This window comes from Drosophila takahashii, chromosome 2L, assembly GCF_030179915.1.
Source record: "Drosophila takahashii strain IR98-3 E-12201 chromosome 2L, DtakHiC1v2, whole genome shotgun sequence".
Lineage (NCBI taxonomy): Eukaryota > Metazoa > Arthropoda > Insecta > Diptera > Drosophilidae > Drosophila > Drosophila takahashii.
In genome coordinates this window covers 20639712-20657971 of record NC_091678.1, presented here as the reverse complement: position 1 = coordinate 20657971, position 18260 = coordinate 20639712, and the positions used below count along the sequence as shown (strand labels likewise).

The 18260-nt window shown below is 40.9% G+C and overlaps 1 protein-coding gene across 9 annotated transcripts in view; it reads left to right on the top strand.

Annotated features, from left to right (window-relative positions):
• Positions 1–18260, top strand: part of brat (brain tumor) — a 44224-nt gene that overhangs the window by 21989 nt on the left and 3975 nt on the right. For 5 of the 9 annotated variants that reach the window (XM_017159105.3, XM_017159101.3, XM_070214986.1 and 2 more), the window contains 2 exons: positions 8899–9169; positions 10865–14042. In XM_017159105.3, coding sequence (XP_017014594.2) covers positions 10916–14042 — 3127 coding nt within the window. In that variant the 5' untranslated portion in view covers positions 8899–9169; positions 10865–10915. The other 4 variants (XM_017159103.3, XM_017159104.3, XM_017159106.3 and 1 more) reach the window with 4 other exon arrangements.

Below are 18260 nucleotides of genomic sequence, written 5' to 3'. Positions count from 1 at the left end.
TCTTTTTGTAAGTGCAGCTCACTCCCACTCATGTGGGAACATACATATACATACAGAGCCCGGAATACTTGGAGTGCACTGCTCCCTCGCGCAATTTATGTTCTGTTCGAGTACATACGAACGTGCAATACATATGTACGTGTGCCAGTGTAGGAGGTTGTCAGAGGTCAGTCTCATCGCTGTATGTTTGTGCGTGTATATAGCTGTTCCAATTGCCACTCCATTCCCTTTGGCGTTCTGCAGAAACTAGATTTCCCGCTCTCTTACCCTCTCTCTCTCTCTCTTGTTCGCTGGTTCTTTGTCTCTCTCCCGCTGGCAATAACTGGTTGAGTGAGTTTTTTGTTGTCCGCTTTTGTCGGCTTGGCTCGTTCGTTCCGATTCCGTTCGTTCCCGTTCCTCGTTCCGCTTCTTGTAAAAATTCTTCTTTGCCATGCTGGTCCATTCTCAGTCGGTTTCGCTCTCTGCCAGCTCTCTCGTTCCGCGTTCCGCCAAAGAAGCAAGCCCGATTTACTTTTTGATATTCTGGTTTATTCTCATCATTCAATTCTTAACACTCGCCGGATAAACAACAGTTTGGCGCTCGCTCGCGTTCACTTCCCGTCGCGTTCAGAGAGAATATACTACTGCTACTGCTGCGAGAGTGTGTGCGTGTGAACTGTGCGAAAAAAAGCAATAAAAAGTATTAATACTAGTGGAATAATAAGTAAATCTAAGTGCAACCGAAACATACACATACCTAGCCTATGTACGTATGCCACGCAATGAGTATAAAAGATATTTGCAGTTCAAAAACAACAGGAAAATAATGAACAAATTGTTTAGTTCTGCTGCTCAGTCTTCTTCTTCCAACGATGCCGTAGAGTTCATCAACTTGTTTAGAATCGCGTACGTGAGTGCTCGACTGTGTGTATGTCTGGTGTGAGTGCGTGTGTTGGTGTTGCCGTTTTCCTGCTGCGCTTCTTCTTGTTCGGCCGTCTATCTCTTTCTGGCGGCGCATCACTTGCATTGTTGCTGTTTGTTTCAATGCAACAAAACATTTTTTCTTGCCTATTCCCCTACTCCTGTTCCTCGCTTCCTTCGGAGTCTGTTTATGTGAATCTGTGTGTGTGTTTGTTCTTTTCAACGGCCGCGCGCTTTGTTGTTGTTTGCATTAACTTTTTACGTTTCTACGCTTTTTGTTATTATTATCTCATTTCTTATTTCGTTTTGCGCCACTGTCTGTGCTTTCTACACTCGCGACCAGCAGTTTGTTGTCTACGAAAAAAAAGTGTTTGGAAACTACACAAATTGAAAACCGACGGTATTTTTAACAAGTGAACATTGTAAAGTCAAATATATTTATTTCACATTTTTTCATACATTTTTTCTAAATTTTCTATGTAGTTTGATAAACAGAATATGATAAGAAACTTTGTCGAAAACTTTTTAAAAACAATACGACACCATTTTGATTTCATAAAGTGTAAAATTAATATTTGTTGAAAAGGATTTTCATAGAACCTTAATTTTTTATCGAAACATGCTTATTTTCTTTGTTCGCAATTTCTCTTGGCCAATAACCACTGTAATTGCCAAAGCAAACAAGATCCGATAATGATGAAATGGTTTAACAACCTTTAAAGCCCAGAGGGGTGCGCACTTCCTTCAACTCAATGCACGACGACCTTCCCCCGTCCAAAAAGTCCGAGAGTCGAGCCTATTTATCGCGACCCAACTGTTTAAACAATTCCCCAACATTCAACTCTTGGCGACTGTGTGTTCATGGGTTTTTGTTGTCGAAGTCGATATCGTTATTGTTTTTGTTTTTGTTGCTGCCGCCGCGATGCGGAAGAATGAAACACGAGTTTGTTTTCTTGTTTCTGTGTGTATTTTAAACAAAAATTATTACGGCAATGTTCTTTAAATTTAATCACTGTAGACTGACAGACTGATCGACGTGCAAACCACGCTTGGGGCTTCTCATTAATATACAAACTGCCGGTCCGTGTGGAGTGCCTGTTTTATTTACGCCGAAAGCAAAAATACAAGACAACAAAAAAGCAGAAAAAATCAAAAAACGTGTTTAAAATTTGTTCCTATCTCTGTTGTGTCTGCGCGTCCAGTATTTGGTGTACAAACATAAATACGATCAGAACGGAAAGACGAAACATAACATATATTTTCCATGTGTCTTGTTTCACGCTCGATTTGGTGACGCCAGCAGAGCTAAAAACTACGCTTACTGATTAAAAAGCTGCCTCCGCTGGGCTTTATTTCATTTCGAACTGATTGCTGTTTGCTGTTGGCAGTCGGAAGCGGGAATTAGAAAGAGAAAAAGCTAGATATTATATTTTAAAATCCGAAATATGTACTCCTAGTAACATGAACGAATAATATGGTGTTTTACTAATGTTGACCAACGGATTGATCGTCGTTTTCTCAACTCAAGATTTTAAAATAGGTACAGCTGTACTTACTACGGCTGAAGAATTTAAATTGTTTGTGGTTGTTCGTATTAAGAAAAACAAAACCAATCTGGGTTGTAGAAGATATACAATTTCAAAACATCCAACCCCGATAAATCATTATCATTCACCCAGTGATCTCTGTGGACCGACTGCTGTTTTGAAGATTTTCTGATTTACAATTCAGATATGTTCACGATCCTTTTATCAGCAACCATTTGGGCCATCTCCAATTGATTCGCCATCGCAACCCAATGTCTTATGTAAAATGCATTTCCTGTGCTGTTTTGTTACTTTCTGAGATTTTCTAGAACTCGGTCGGGGTCGTTCCCTCGTTTGTTCCCGCCAGACTTTGCTAGCTCTTCTTTGCCGTACCAATTTCGTGTTTTCCCCAGCTTGGCGTTGTGTTTTGTGAGTTTCCATTATCAGAGAGCGTCGCTTCGCCACCACCACGTAATAGATAACGCAGGGAACCCAAAATTGGTACATCTCTAATTGAAAATGTTAAAGCAGATAGTAAATATTTATCGAAAGTTAACACGCGAACGAGGCGAGAACCGAGAACACGTTCCGCTTGATTAGATGATGTGGTGTTGCAGCACTAGAAGATAGCATGTGCATCTACGGTTAAACTTCCTTTATAATAGGAAGTTCTAGTTTCCAAAAATAGGTTTCTTTATTTTCAAATGGGTTTTTGCTTTAACTTTTAGATATTTTTTGCATTAGTCATTCTTTTTTTTTTTTGTTAGATAGTGCGCACTTTAGAATTTCTATTTTAAGATTACATATTTAAGATTTAATTTAAATGGATTTTCCTTTGTTTTGAGCTGCTGTCAAATAAAGCAAGTTCATTTTTAGCTTGCTCGAGTTTTGAACGGAATATTCACAGCCGACACTGTACCTGTGCAAGGTTGTCTCGATATTTCCTACCACCACAGTACAGGACACACAGACACTTGGCATCTCGCTCGCTCTTGCACAAGTAGCAGGAGAGCATGGGACGAAGCAGCAGCTAACGACGAACCACAGACACTACAAAGCGCAGTAAGAAAGAAAAATGTTGTGCAGAATAAAAAAAAATAAATGGAGACAACAGAAAACAAAGAACAAGAACTGCAACGACGCCGTTGACCTGCGGGGCCTTTGATGCGAGTGGGAAAGAGAAGGCGATGGTCGTGGGAGAACGACCCGCGAGGAGAAAATGGAGAGAGGCAGGCGGCGGTATATGAGGGAGAGGAGGAAGAGCGTCTGGGATCTCGGGACCGACCGACCGGGACCCTCTGCTAAATTGGATGCTGCTGTTCTTCTTCTTCGCCTTCATTCTTCCTCCTTGTCTCCTCGGCAACAATAAAACTCCCTTGTGCAGATTTTGTTGTTGCTCTTCGTTTTTTCCCATTGTCTCCTTCAATAAAATGCGTCAAGTCAATTTCATTGAGCAGCAGCTGCTGCTTTGGGGGTCGCGTCGCTGCTGACGCATAGCTGGCGTCGTCTGAAAAAAATGGGCAAAAATCTACAAAAAATGCGGGAGGAGTGAGCATCGCAGAATTCGACGAATTTCTCTGGGGATTACAGTGAAGATCGATTAATCAGTCCAATATCTAGCCATAAATATTATGGGATTATTCGGAGTGTCATGCCAAGATTCTTCTACAATTGTTTAATGGTTATACCTATCTTAAAATTGAAAGGTCTATAGATTAATAAACATACCTTACTAGGAAATTTACTTTTTTACTTACATACACTATAAAGTACTTAATAATTATACAATTAAAGATTGAAATATAAGTAAAATGCAAAAAAAAAAAGGTTTACTAAGTTCAAGAACTTTTCAAAAACGTTCTGAATTCATTATAACAACAAGAGAGAACGCTATAGTCGGGTGCCCCGACTATCAGATACCCGTTACTCAGCTAAAGGGAGTGCGAAAGAGATGGAGAAAAACTTTGATCCGCCGTAACATTTTAACGGACCATTCGTTTTAAAAAATTTCTTCTACATTTCGATAGGTATTGATAAACACAATAAAACTGCATTTTTACTTTTCCAAAATATTGAAATTTTTAAAATCGTATATTAGCGATTGTGGGCGTTAGAGGGGCGTGGCACCCTTTTGAAACAAACTTGCGCTGCGTAGGAACTCCTAGAATCTGCATGCAAAATGTCAATCTTCTAGCTTTTATAGTTTCCGAGATCTCAGCGTTCATACAGACAGACAGACAGACAGACAGACAGACAGACAGACAGACAGACAGACGGACAGACAGACGGACAGACGGACATGGCTAGATCGACTCGGCTAGTGATCCCGATCAAGAATATATATAGTTTATAGGGTCGGAAACGCTTCCTTCTACCTGTTACATACTTTTGCACGAATCTAATATACCCTTTTACTCTACGAGTAACGGGTATAAATATCTGTGTCATTTAACGCCAGTATTGAGTTAAAGAAATAAAAAAAAGCAATTGACTTTTGTTGAAAATAATATCAATGGCAATACAGATCATATCTTTAGAATCCACGCAGTTGCTCTTCGCCAATATCTACTGTATCTGTAATTTGCATCGAACCAAGGGGCAGCGGTCGTGATGTTGGCGGTGCCTTTGCGATGAAATTGAGGATGCGAATGGGATGGTTGCTATGGGATGAGGATTGGAATTGGGATCGGGACGGATATTTTATCTGCCAACTGCCAGCATTTTTGTTTTTGTCTCGCTTAGAAGAACTCGTGAATCTGTGTGTGTGTGTGTGTGTGTGCCAGGCAGGTAAAGGTAGTTTTCTTTGTTCTGTTTTATGACTTGCTCTTTGTGCTGGGCTTCTCTTTTATTTTTCGCTGCAGTTGAATGTGTCTGTATCCTCTGCATATAGCTGCGGTCAAAATAATAGCACTAAAACAGTTTATTGGTGTTTTAATCGCTGGAAAAAAACATTCGAAATTATGGATATAATAGCAAATCGTAAAACAAAGAGGCGACAAAACACTAATTTATACACAGTAGCACGATTTGAAAATGCTTATGCAAATACATAATTATAAAGCTAAATAAACGGGTTCCTCTATCTACATATTTTGACTTTAAACATGCATATTTATAGAGCTAATTGAATTATAGTAAGATTTAAGAAGTGCCCAATATTTTGACCACCACTGTCTGTGGGTGTATGTGTCATGGTAATTGCTTTTGTTTTTGTTGCTGCTATTGCCGCTTTTGGTACCATTGAACTCTCTGCTGCAGTTGCAACCCCAAAAACATTCCGCAGGGGAATGCATGGAAGTTGAACACAGCCTTGTTTATTTTGCTGCACAACCAGAACGTACGCCCTGCTTCCCCTCCCCCGACCCATTCTTTTTGTTGTCGGTTCTTTATGATTTTTTGCGGAATTACAGTGGAACTTATTTGAATAAATCTTTCGATTAACGTCTTTTAGAACTGTAGAACTAGTTGTCAAAATTATAATTTTAGTAATAAAAATAATTTATAAATTAAATTTAAATAAACCTACTTAGGGATACGCGATTTAAATTAGACTTTGAGTACAGCAAAATCAAAACATTCTAACTTAACTGGTTAAAGGCATTTGAGGAATGGATCTCGAAGCATCCATAACTGGTTTGATGTTTGAGCTAGGGAGGCTCGACTGTATTTGATGTACAGGTAGCACTCGTTTCTTTTCTCTCCCACACACCATCTAGATTTGGCTTGAACTTGGTGCTGTCCGCTCTTGTTCTTCATCATTATTTCTTCCATAATCATCGTCATCAGCACAACGAAATGCCTTGTTTTGTTTTCTTTCCACTTCTCCTGAGCCATGAAATTTATAATCTTGTACAAATTGTTTTGCATTAGTAATGCCTGTGCGCAGTTTGTTCCACTTCTCACATGGGGTAACCAAGTCGGTTCGGTTCTTCTGCTCCGCTTTGCTTTGCTCCCTTTCTTGTTCTTGTTATTCTTCTGGTTCTTTCTTCCACCCTCCCTCGATTCTTCTTCTGTTTTGTGCTTAATTATGGAGGAAGGGGAATTGGGGATGGGGATGGGGGGTTTGGGCACGCCCTCAGTGCACTGCACTCGCATTTCTGATTATTAGCCCGCTCTATTTTTAAACACTTTTACAAGCAGTCTGGAATTTGTTCGTACACCCCTCCTTCCACCCCCCGAAAATAATGCCAAGTAAAACATATGGCACAGACATTGAGCCGCACACCCTCTTCTCGAAAAGTGGAGACCATACAATTCTTCTGATGGGCCTGTGGCCCGAAATGATATTAATCTTGTCATGATATACAATCCAACTGTCAGTTTGATTTGGCCCGAACCACATTAACACTCTTCCTTCCGCCTGCGTTCCGTCAACTATCTCCGAAATTTGCTAATCTAATCGATAGACAATTATTATCAACCCCTCCTCAGCCCCCCTGCCTAGCAATGCTTAATTATGGTTTTTAATGCTCTAACTCAGGGTATAACATTTTTTCTATTCATTGTTGTATTACTAAAGGCTTTAAGTTATCTTTAAAGATTATTTTACTGTAGTCAGTGGTACTTTATTTTAGAAGTCATCCTCTCTTATGTAGATTTAAGGGTTTAATGGGAAATATAAACACACTTTATGAGTAACCAATAATTATAATTAGCTATTGTCTATTACATCCGCATTTTGTAAAACAAACAACAAATTTTTATTATCATCAAACACAATATATAGTTTAAATTATTTGTCAAAAAGATTCGAGCAAAATAGATAGGGTATTTTAGATTCTATGTACAACAAATCAGGTTTCCCCTTTGAACGGTGACGTTTTGGTGCTATTCTTGTGTTTATTAACTAATTTGTTGAAATTGCCGGTGGTAAATTTATGAGTCAGGTTTATTTCTCTACGGACAAGTGTTTGTGTGCGTGCCAGGTGTGAGCGGAAAGTGCTAAAGTGAGTGAGTGATCGATACCTTTTGAAGATCTCCGCTTCTTCTTTTTCGCCCTCTCTCATTTTCCCCGATTTGCAACAGTTGGTAATGTTGCAAAAAAAAAACATGCCGCTATTTTACACGTGTAAATCTGTATTTCCTCGCATGTGCTGGTGTGTATGGATGTGTGCGGATTTATGTGCCTGTCGTCTGGTTATTTTTCCGCTCGTTTCTTCCGCTCCCGCCCCCTGCTGTCTTCTGCCGTATCTACCGGTATACAGAAATTTTCGCTATGCAGTTATGTTGATGAGATGTGAATGCGATGATGCTGCTGCAACGTCATTTCTAGCATAGTTGTCTCTTCTCTTCCTCTCGAAAGTTCCGCGGCAACATAAAACAGAGAAATGGAGAGAGCACGAGAGAGATAAACAGAGACAGCATGAGAGAACATTTTGTTTTTATTGCTTTTGGATGCGGTCGTTGCCCAAATTGGGGAAAAAACATGCGCACAGAGTACACAGGAAAAATTTAATGTCATATTATAAGATACATTTTTAGATTTCCTATATCACATTCTAAATTCGATAGATTAAGTGTGTTAAAAATGCAGGAAATTCTAAAAACCAATTTAAAAATACCTCAAATAATTTTAAATATCCATAATGAAATTAATTGTGATTGTTTTTTGTTCAGTGTAGTTATCGTTTATCGCTTCCTGTTTTGGTTCGTTCTCTCTCCTTAATACTCTCTTTCCCGACTACTACTCCCTCTCATTTCTCTCTTTAGTTCTCTCACGCAACCTGTAGCGCCCGCAAAAAAAAAATGTTTTTTGACGTAGAAAATTGTTGCTCATTCTGGGTGGGAGGTTTCCTTTTTCCCATTTATTTGTTGTGGGTGAGTGGCCGCCATATTGTTTTAGGGGTGGCTAAAACATAGGCAAACGGCGGGTGGTGATGTGCAGTTGTATTGTTGCTTTTGCAGCCGGCATTCAACAGTTCGGCAAAAAGAGCGCTCTTCTGGGCTCTCGTCGCTTTTTTGTCGTCGCTCTCTTTGTAAATGTAAATAGGATGTATTGATTTTTCCCGGATTTTCCCCTAGTCTTTTCCCCTGTCTTTCTAGTAGTTTGTTGGTTAAATGACAGACAAAAAAAATCACAGACTGGTGGTATATCATTGCATTGCACTGCTGCAACTTGTGTAGTTGTTGTTTTCGGAGCAGGAAAATCCCCAGGACATTTGCCGCTCTCAGCCGCTGTCGTCGGCGCTGCTTCGGCCGGCGTCGCTGCTTTTTCGGGGACCTGAGCTTTACCCGGGTCGCTGCATTATGCGCAGAGTTAGTTTTGCAGGGAGCCGCGTCGCATTCACGTCACACGCAATTTGTACATATAAATAGCGAACATTTTACCTTTACTTAAGTTTGCAGTGTCCTTGCCGGGAAAAAACACCGCGCACGACGACGACGACGTCATTGTAATAAACAAAAAACTCCATTAACCTTGCACTCGCAATATCCTTTCTAATAATAATGTTGTGCTCTCTTTCCATTGCAGCCTTTTTTGTGCGCGCGACGCAATTAACTGACAGCACTTGAAAGTATGCTACACAAATTTGTTTCAACTTGTTACTGCAACAACCAAAACAACAACAACATCGGCAACCATCCCACGCAATTTAATATATAGACTGCGTAGTGAGAACGAGCGAGAAGGAAACAGCAACTAGCAACAAGAAGCAACAACGACAGCAACTACAACAAACCAGGAAACGTAACTGGAATATATAGAAAATTCTACAACAAAATACAACAACAAAGCAGTAAAGGTAAGTCGGCTTATCTCCATTTAATGAGTTTTATGTATGTTTTTGTTTTTTGTTCCACTGTGTTCACTTTGTTGGGAATATCACCGGTAGATATTGGTATTTATCAGGGATTACAATAGCCTGTAGTGGGTACAGCAATTAAGATTAGGCGAGTTAAAAATATTTTTTTGTAAAAAAATGTAATTCTACAAAAATTGTTAAAACTCAAGGAATCAATTTGTAACTTCTTCATTATTATTTTTGTTTTTAAAATATGTAAGTCAAGATTACAATAAATAAACTGATATGAAAAAGTTTCAGTACCCCTTAAAAATGTGCACATTACAGTCAAATGTAAAAAAAAAGATTAGTCCAAATGTGCTTTGTATACTGGAATGCATATCATTTCCGAATTCATCATAGTTTGAATAATATTTTAGACAACCCAATAAACATGGTTAGGAATACCAAATTAGTTTCCTTCACAACGAAAATAAGAATGTTTGTGCAATTAGAAAGGATTTTCTAGGGAGCACTGTGAACGGCATTTCGCTTGGGTGTGTGTGCATGATAAATGTACATCCAGTCTAGACAGTTGCAGTCCCTTTTCCCATCCCCTTGGCATACAACATTTTCCCCCCTTGGGCGCATTTTTCGGGGTTGATTTTGAGTTTCGTTTCGTTTCGCTGGCTCTCTTGGCTTTCACTTGAATTGCCTTTTACGTTGATTTTCTTGTTGACGGAAGTTTCGCCTGCTCTGGAAATCTAGAGAAGTTTCTCCGGGGCTCCCAGTTTTCCTTTTTTTTTTTTTGTTTACTTTTCTGCGAGGGGGGTTTTGTTTGAAACTCCCCGATTATTTTTGCTGCTTTGGCCATTGCTATTTCACCCAACTCCTCCTGTTTCTTCTCGAAGGCAACGAACCGCGAAGGCAGCAAAAAGGGGAAGTAAAATTATTATTACGGGGTGTCCTTCTGTCTGTGCGTGCGTTTATTGCATTTGTGTCCGTCACCGAACGAAGGATAAAGGTTAGGGGGTAGTCGTAGAAATGGAAGGGCAGGGGATTTCTCTACCGGTCGAAGTCCTTTCATCCCGCCGTACAGCTTCACTTTTAGCTTCGCTTCTCCACTCTGCCGTAAGAAATTGGAATTGTGTTTAAAAGCATTCCGTGGGGGCGTGTTTCCTAGTTTGATTCGATTCTGTCGCGGGGATGGGGGTAGAAATAGTAATGCTAGGGGGAAAAAACATACCTTTCAACTGTCTTCGAAGATGTTTAATAAAACACGATTCACAGCTGTCGCGCTTAAGGGGATTAGACGGAACGGGACAGGCGAGTGGGGAAGGAGGCAATTAACTACAAATTATGATAACAAAGGGGATGACTAAGGAAAGGCGGCCATTCGTGGGGTGTGGCATATTTGTTTGTTTTGGGGGCCATGGAAATGCCAAACATTTGGGTTCAAGTGGAGGAGCTGCTGACTCATGAGGATAGAAGACAAGGACCGCAGGTGACTCATGGGTCAGTCGATTTGGGGGGAGAAATTGACAGAGGGTCGGAGAAAAATATAAATGCGGTGGTTTAGGTAAATGAAAGCCGAGATTATTCACCTTTTGTGATGTAAGGATAGTAAAATCGCCTTTAAAAGTAGATTAAAATAAATAAATATCTACAAATTTTGTAAAACCGAATCTAAAATCCATTTACTCTTTCTCTTTATAGCTGTTACTCCTAAAGGTAAACGGAGCCACCGACGGCAATTACACCACAAAGATGGCGTCCTCACCGACACCATCTCTGGACTCGATGCGGGGCGGGGCAAACTCGATTGAATCGTACGAACACGCCGGCTATCTATCAGACTCCCCGCTCACGTTGAGCGGCTCTTCGCCACCGGCCAGCGATTCGGCCATCTGCAGTGACGAGTACACGGGCGGCAGCAGTGTCAAGTCGCGTTCCGAGGTGACGGTGATCAATGGCCATCATCCCATCTCGGCCTCGGTCTCGTCCAGCTCCTCGGCCAGCTCCTCCTCCTGCTCGTCGTCCTCGTCCTCATCGTCCTCATCCTCGTCTTCGTCATCGTCCAGCTCCTCGACCAGCGGCCTCAGCGGTTGCGGCAGTACCAGCAGCAGTGTGATCAGCGCCAACAATGTGGCCAGCAGCAGCAATGGACCCGGAGTCATTGGCAGCAATCTACAGGGCTCGAACAGCAACTCGGGCATCAGCAGTCTGGTCGTCGGCGCGGGCAAGGGAAACAGCAACGGCGGCAGCAGCAGCAGCAACAGCTCCTCGAGCAACACGTCCGCCAATGGATCACCGCCACGTTGCACGGCCTGCAAGAGCAAGTGCAGTGATGCGGTGGCCAAGTGCTTCGATTGCCAGAGCTATCTGTGCGCCAATTGTGTGACTGCCCACGAGTTTATGCACTGCTTCAACGGGCACAATGTGTGCTTGATCAAGGGTTTCGAGGCGAGCACAAGTGGCACCCCGCTGTCCGTGGGTTCGCCCAGCAACAATCCGGCTTCGAATGAATTTAAGTACGCCAGTTCGCTGACCATGATGCTGCAGCAGCAGCAGCAACAGCTTGACTCGCAGCAACAGCAACAGCAGCAGCAGCAATTGCTGCCGGCGCAGCCCATGTCGCAGCTCTCAAAGATTGTGCTGGCCGCCGCCGCCCAGGCAAATTCCCAGGAGCAGCAGCAGCGAGAGGAGAGCATTTACGGATCATTGCACCCACAGCAGCAGCAGCAGCAGCAGCAGCAGAGGCAACTCTTCTGCCCGCGACACAAGCAGGAGCTGCTCAAGTTCAGTTGCCGCACCTGCTGCATTCTCGTGTGCAAGGAGTGCATTGTATTGGAGCACTCCACAGGTCTCCACGAGCTGGAGAACGTGCAGTCTCCCGGATTGACGACGGCGGCACCCACGGCCAATGAGACTGCTCTGCAGACGCTGCTCGCCGATATGCGCGGCAAGATTGGCGAGATTGTCGGCATTGCCGGTAACTCTGACCAGAATCTCACCAAGGTGAAGCTGCAGTACCAGAAGGCGCACAACGAGCTGAACGAGACGCACCAGTTCTTCGCCTCCATGCTGGACGAACGCAAGACGGAGCTGCTGAAGGAACTGGAGACCCTGTACTCGGCCAAGGTGAACAGCAATAGTTCGTGGCAGCAGCGCTCGCGTGACTTGATCGACAAGGGACTGGCCACCTGTGAGGCGGTGGAACGGAGTCCAGCTCCGCCATCCTCCCTGCTGGCCGAGGCCCTGCTCCTGCGTAAATCCCTGGAGCAGCAGCTGCAGACGGGCATCCAGGAGATGCAGCTGCCCTTCGAGATGGAGTTCATGTCCAACTATCAGTCGATTCAGGCCGGCGTGCGCAACACCTTTGGCTACATTCGTGCCAGCACCTCGGACGGTGGACATGCTGGTCTCAGCCTGACCAGCAATGGTCACGGAAAGCAGCCACCGATTGCCCGACCCACGCAGAGCGCCAGCAACAGTAGCGCAAGCAGTGCGGGCAGCGGGCACCATGGTCACCACCACCAGCAGCAGTCGCATCATCATGGCCACCACAATCATCACCAGACTGGCGGACATCATCAGCAGCAGCTGCAGGCGCAATCGTCGCTTCATGGCTTGGGTCTTGGCTTAAGCGGTGCCAGTTTGTTGGACAGCAGCACGAATGGAAATGGATCCTTTAGCAACGGAGGTCTTCTGTTAAGCGGACGTGATCGCAGCGCTTTGGCAGTGGAGCAGCATTTCGGTGAACTGATGCCGAAGAGAGGAGGAGCCTACGGCGGTAGCAATGGATCGGCGGCCAGTACCGTGGCCCATTACAATCCGTATGAAAAGTGGAGCAACGGCGGCAGCGATAATCTCTTTTCGTCCGTGACCAGCGGAGGAGCCAGTAGCTCTGCCGTGGCCGATGCCTTTGCCAGCCTGTCGTCTGTGGGAGGAGGAGCCGTTGTGAGCGCCGGCGGAGCTGGCGGTAGTACCGTGAGCTCGGAATCGCTGCTCGACCTGACCAACAAACTGCTCTCGGCCACCATCTATCCGCCCAAGTCGCAGATCAAGCGACAGAAGATGATCTACCACTGCAAGTTTGGCGAGTTCGGCGTTATGGAGGGACAGTTCACGGAGCCCAGCGGTGTGGCTGTGAATGCCCAGAACGACATCATTGTGGCCGATACGAACAACCATCGCATCCAGATCTTCGACAAGGAGGGTCGCTTCAAGTTCCAGTTTGGCGAGTGCGGCAAGCGTGACTCGCAGCTGCTCTACCCGAATCGTGTGGCCGTGGTGCGCAATTCCGGCGATATCATCGTCACCGAACGCTCGCCCACACACCAAATCCAGATCTACAATCAGTACGGGCAGTTTGTGAGGAAGTTTGGGGCCACCATACTGCAGCATCCGCGCGGCGTGACCGTGGACAACAAGGGACGAATCATTGTGGTGGAGTGCAAGGTGATGCGGGTGATCATCTTCGATCAGAACGGCAATGTGCTGCACAAGTTTGGGTGCTCCAAGCACCTGGAGTTCCCCAATGGCGTGGTGGTCAACGACAAGCAGGAGATCTTCATCAGCGACAATCGGGCGCACTGCGTCAAGGTGTTCAACTACGAGGGACAGTATCTGCGGCAGATTGGCGGCGAGGGCATAACCAACTACCCCATTGGCGTCGGGATCAACTCGAACGGGGAGATCCTCATCGCCGATAACCACAACAACTTCAATCTGACGATCTTCACGCAGGACGGGCAGCTGATCTCGGCGCTCGAGTCGAAGGTGAAGCACGCCCAGTGCTTCGATGTGGCGCTCATGGACGACGGCAGTGTGGTGCTGGCCAGCAAGGACTACCGGCTCTACATTTATCGCTATGTCCAACTGGCGCCAGTGGGTATGTAAACACACAGACAGACACACACACTCCATGGATGGGAGTCCGGAAAGGAGGAGGATCTGTGGTCCGGCTCTCACTACTACTGCTCTAAGCTAAGTTCTCAATAGTCTGACTTGCGCGGTCTCTCCAGCTCTAATTCTAAATCTACAAAATCGGAAACGAAATCGAAATCGCAATCGAAATCTATAAGCCCCTTATCTCTTATCTCCCCCGATCTGTCATCTCTCATAGCCTTAGACTTTGCTCGCTATGTAATAACACACACGCACACTGTTGGAATAATTTTTATTATCTTTTAAATTATTGTTGAATTTTGTTTTATTTTTTTTATATATATATTTACACTGTTAAGCTTAGTTTTTATTTTGTGTGTATTTGTTTATGATAAATATATATAATGTGTATTCATGTTCATGTTCAAATCGGTTAGTGCCGCCGCCTCTCTATATCTTTTTGCACACTTCTCACTTCAAACCCCCTCCTCTCTCGCGTGCAAGTCTCTCATTCGTTTTGGCTGTCGATTAAAAGCGCACCAGACAACAACAAACAAAACAAAAGAAATGACACTTTTTTAACTATATAAAATACCAGAAGAAATCCCTCCACTTTTTTATGTTCGTTGCTGACTGCAAAGAAAAAAATATGAGAAAAAATAACAAAAAAAGAAGTTAATATTAAATAAATTTAACAAGTAACCGCTTACACAATGTCGAAAAGAAGAGTTAGCCACGTATCGAGCATTAATTAATTAATATTTGATTGTAATTCTTAGATATATGATTGCGCAAATTGTTTGTTATTATTATTTTTGATTGCATAAACATTTGATACATTATATATTATATAACTGTTTTTTACGTTTATAAATTATTTTTGATTATACCACTTATTGATTACTGATTATTTATATGTATACATTAATTAATTATCTTCTAAGACATGTTTGCTACTTTTGTACGAAATCAACCGAACCCAAAACCGAACCGCGACACAAACAATTCACAAATTTTTATACTCGCTTAGTTTTTATGTTTTTCATTGTTTTATTGTACCACGACAGGAGAAAGAAAAGATGGATTAACCCTAATAATAATGCAGACAAAAAAACCTTTGCCGTTTCTTAATATTAAACAAAACCAACTGAACGCACTGAAAATAGTTGAAATTTTTGTTCTTAATTGTTGAACTATTTTTTGCTTAGGCATTTATTTTTTAAAATAATTTCTTTGTTTGAAAGCAACTTGGACGAATTTGTTGTTTTGCTTAAAACTATATTACTATATTATACGCAAAAAATTATTTGTTGTCAAATTGAATTTAAATAAATATTAAAATGTGAATATCAAATAAAAACAACGCGATATTTATGTACATCATCCGAATGGTTTTGATGCTGGCCTCAAAGTTAGTGGCAATTACGAGAACGAACCCGAATTATCTTGAGCGTGTGCATAGATCTAAAGAAAGAAGTAACGTTTAACAAAAAGTTGGCTATCAGCGCAGAAGACTTAAAACATTTATAACTATTATAATTATACAATTAAATGTGTGTCTATGGTCCCCCACATACGCATATGTATTTATAAATTAATATATGATAAACACTTAAAAGAGTAAAACAAACAAATCTCAAATAATTTAATAGTTATAAAGAAGAAAACAGAAGGAAAAACATGCCAAGCCAAGCCAGACCAATCATTTTTTCTTCTTCGAGAGTAATAGGTATTAAATATGGAGCCAATACAGTGCGATACAGAATACACTGAGATTATGATCTAATAAGTTGCCCAAACAATTTGTTGGATTCATAATGTCTTTTCCTGTTACCCACTGTATGCACATGGACTTTTTAGCTTGCAATGATTTTATTAAAAGCATTTATTTTGATGATTGCATACCTAACGAAAGTGTTCTTTAAGGGTTAGTTGAAAAAGTTAGATGTTTAAAGTGAATATTTAAAATATATTTAAGGCAAGAATATAAAACTTTTTGAGACTACAAACGCAACATTAACAGGAACAGCATTTAAAAAATGTTTATTTTGTAATTTTAAAAGTAATAACTATTTTTGTTGGTTTTGCTTGGAACGCGTCGCGAACCCCGCCCCTTAAAACCCATGTCGTCCCCTATTAACACACCCACATATAAGCAGGTATTAGATTTCTTGAATATTATTTTACATTATTGTATTAAAAACCGTAGTATTTAACTATAATAGTTTCCTCCTTGTTTGTTTTGAAAAAACGCTTTGCTTTGTGTAATTTTTGATTTGGTTTGATTTATTATTTGAATTATTCTTTAATTAATTATGTTTTGCGTGTATTTACTTAAGTGAGATTATTAAATATACGAAAATATATTTTTTAGTTCTTTCTTGTTGTAAACTTAATTGACTTTAATTGACTTATTGTATTGAATATGATGTATCGATGTAATGGTAGCTGTAATAACGATGAAGGGTTTAAACAAAAGTATTGTACGTTTTCTGTGTGAGAAACACTTTTTACTTGACAACCAAAAAACGCAAAAAAAAACATACAAAAACTGTTAAAAATTTTATATAAAAATTGTTAAAAAACACAAAAGAAACTGCTAATTAATGGTATTTATTATGGCCTAATGCATACTATTTAATTGTATTTATTATTAGCATTTTAGCACAAACTGTTTCTGACAAGGACCTTTATTTGTATTTTGTGCTTGCATAAATTTGTTTTTATGTTTATCAACTATTATTATTATTATTACATTTTTAAATGTTATGCTACAAACGAACTACAAACACACAACGTGGGACACAACAAGTATGATAAAAATAAAATAACTACACAATAGACAAGCAAACTTTGCTCTACAAAAATGTTGTAGAAGCCTACACAAATACACAAATCAACAAATGCCACAAAAACCAACTGAAAAACAATTAAAGATTTTTATACATATTCTGATAAAAAAAACCAACCAACTGTTTGCTTTATTTATTATTTATTTGTTTTGATTATTTTCTTTTATTTTCTTAGCACTTTTAGATTTGTATTTTGGTTTGAACAGATGCGATGTTGTTAACCCCCCGATGCTGACCTTCCTGCTTCCCCTTGACCCTTTTTTCCCTTTCTCCGACCTTGACATCTATCTATAGTAGTGGTAAACTATTTAATCTTTATGGATATAAATGTGAATGTATGTTGATAAAAAATTGATGAATTGAGAATCTAATAGACTGTGCAACAACAAAAAATGGAAAACCGATAGAGTTTTTTAAATAAATATATTTCTATATATTTGAACATCGGTTAAGGAGCAACAATACAACCCTAGCGGAAAAATGAACAACAAGAAATATTTATATATACTTATAAGATATAATGTGCAACTATAGCACAGTGAGCTATCAAAACTAACTATATTAGCAGTTTTATTTCCGATATTCCAGATCGATATGTAAACGATTTATACCGCCAATTAACTGTGCTCTAACCCTCTAAATAACCAAACAAAGGCGTCAATGGCCTTGACACTTGCTTTGGTATCTTGTAAACCGATTTATGTATGTTAACATTGCCGATATAGTATATGTAGTTGGGCATTTTGCGTGTGTCGCCATTTGTGATTAGTTTTTTTGGGGCAAAGTCTCGAGTCACCCAAAGAAAAACGCCAAAAAAGTAAGGAAAATTCTGAAAGGAAATTCAAAAGAAAAGTAACTCCACCAGTCGTGAAAATGTAAACCATTTAGGAAGTCAAAAACCATTAAGACATTTTGAGTAGTGCTAAGTGTAAGTGTTGTTTAATAAATGGCAATGCATGCTGGTGTGGAAAGGGACACCACATAACATCTATTAATCATATTATTGCTACTATTATTTTTTGTGATTGTTAGGAGCTCTCTATGAATGTTGAACGGAATCGAAGCGAAATCGAATCGAGATCGATCCATCTACGGATCGGTCTCTCTCTTTTTGGGGTTGGTTAAGAGACTGTCAGGCACAAGTTACACAGAACAGACCTTGATGTTAGGATATATAAATACAAGCATATTGGTGTTTGTATGTCATATCTAAAAAATCATTTTAATTGTAGTTTATATTTTTGATAAATGTTATTAAGGAAAGGAACAAAATCAAAGTCATTTGTCGGCATTGTTGAGCATATTTGTATGGAATTTAAATTTTGTACAAGTTCTAGAAGATCGGCGGCAAAATCGGATTGGAAAACAAA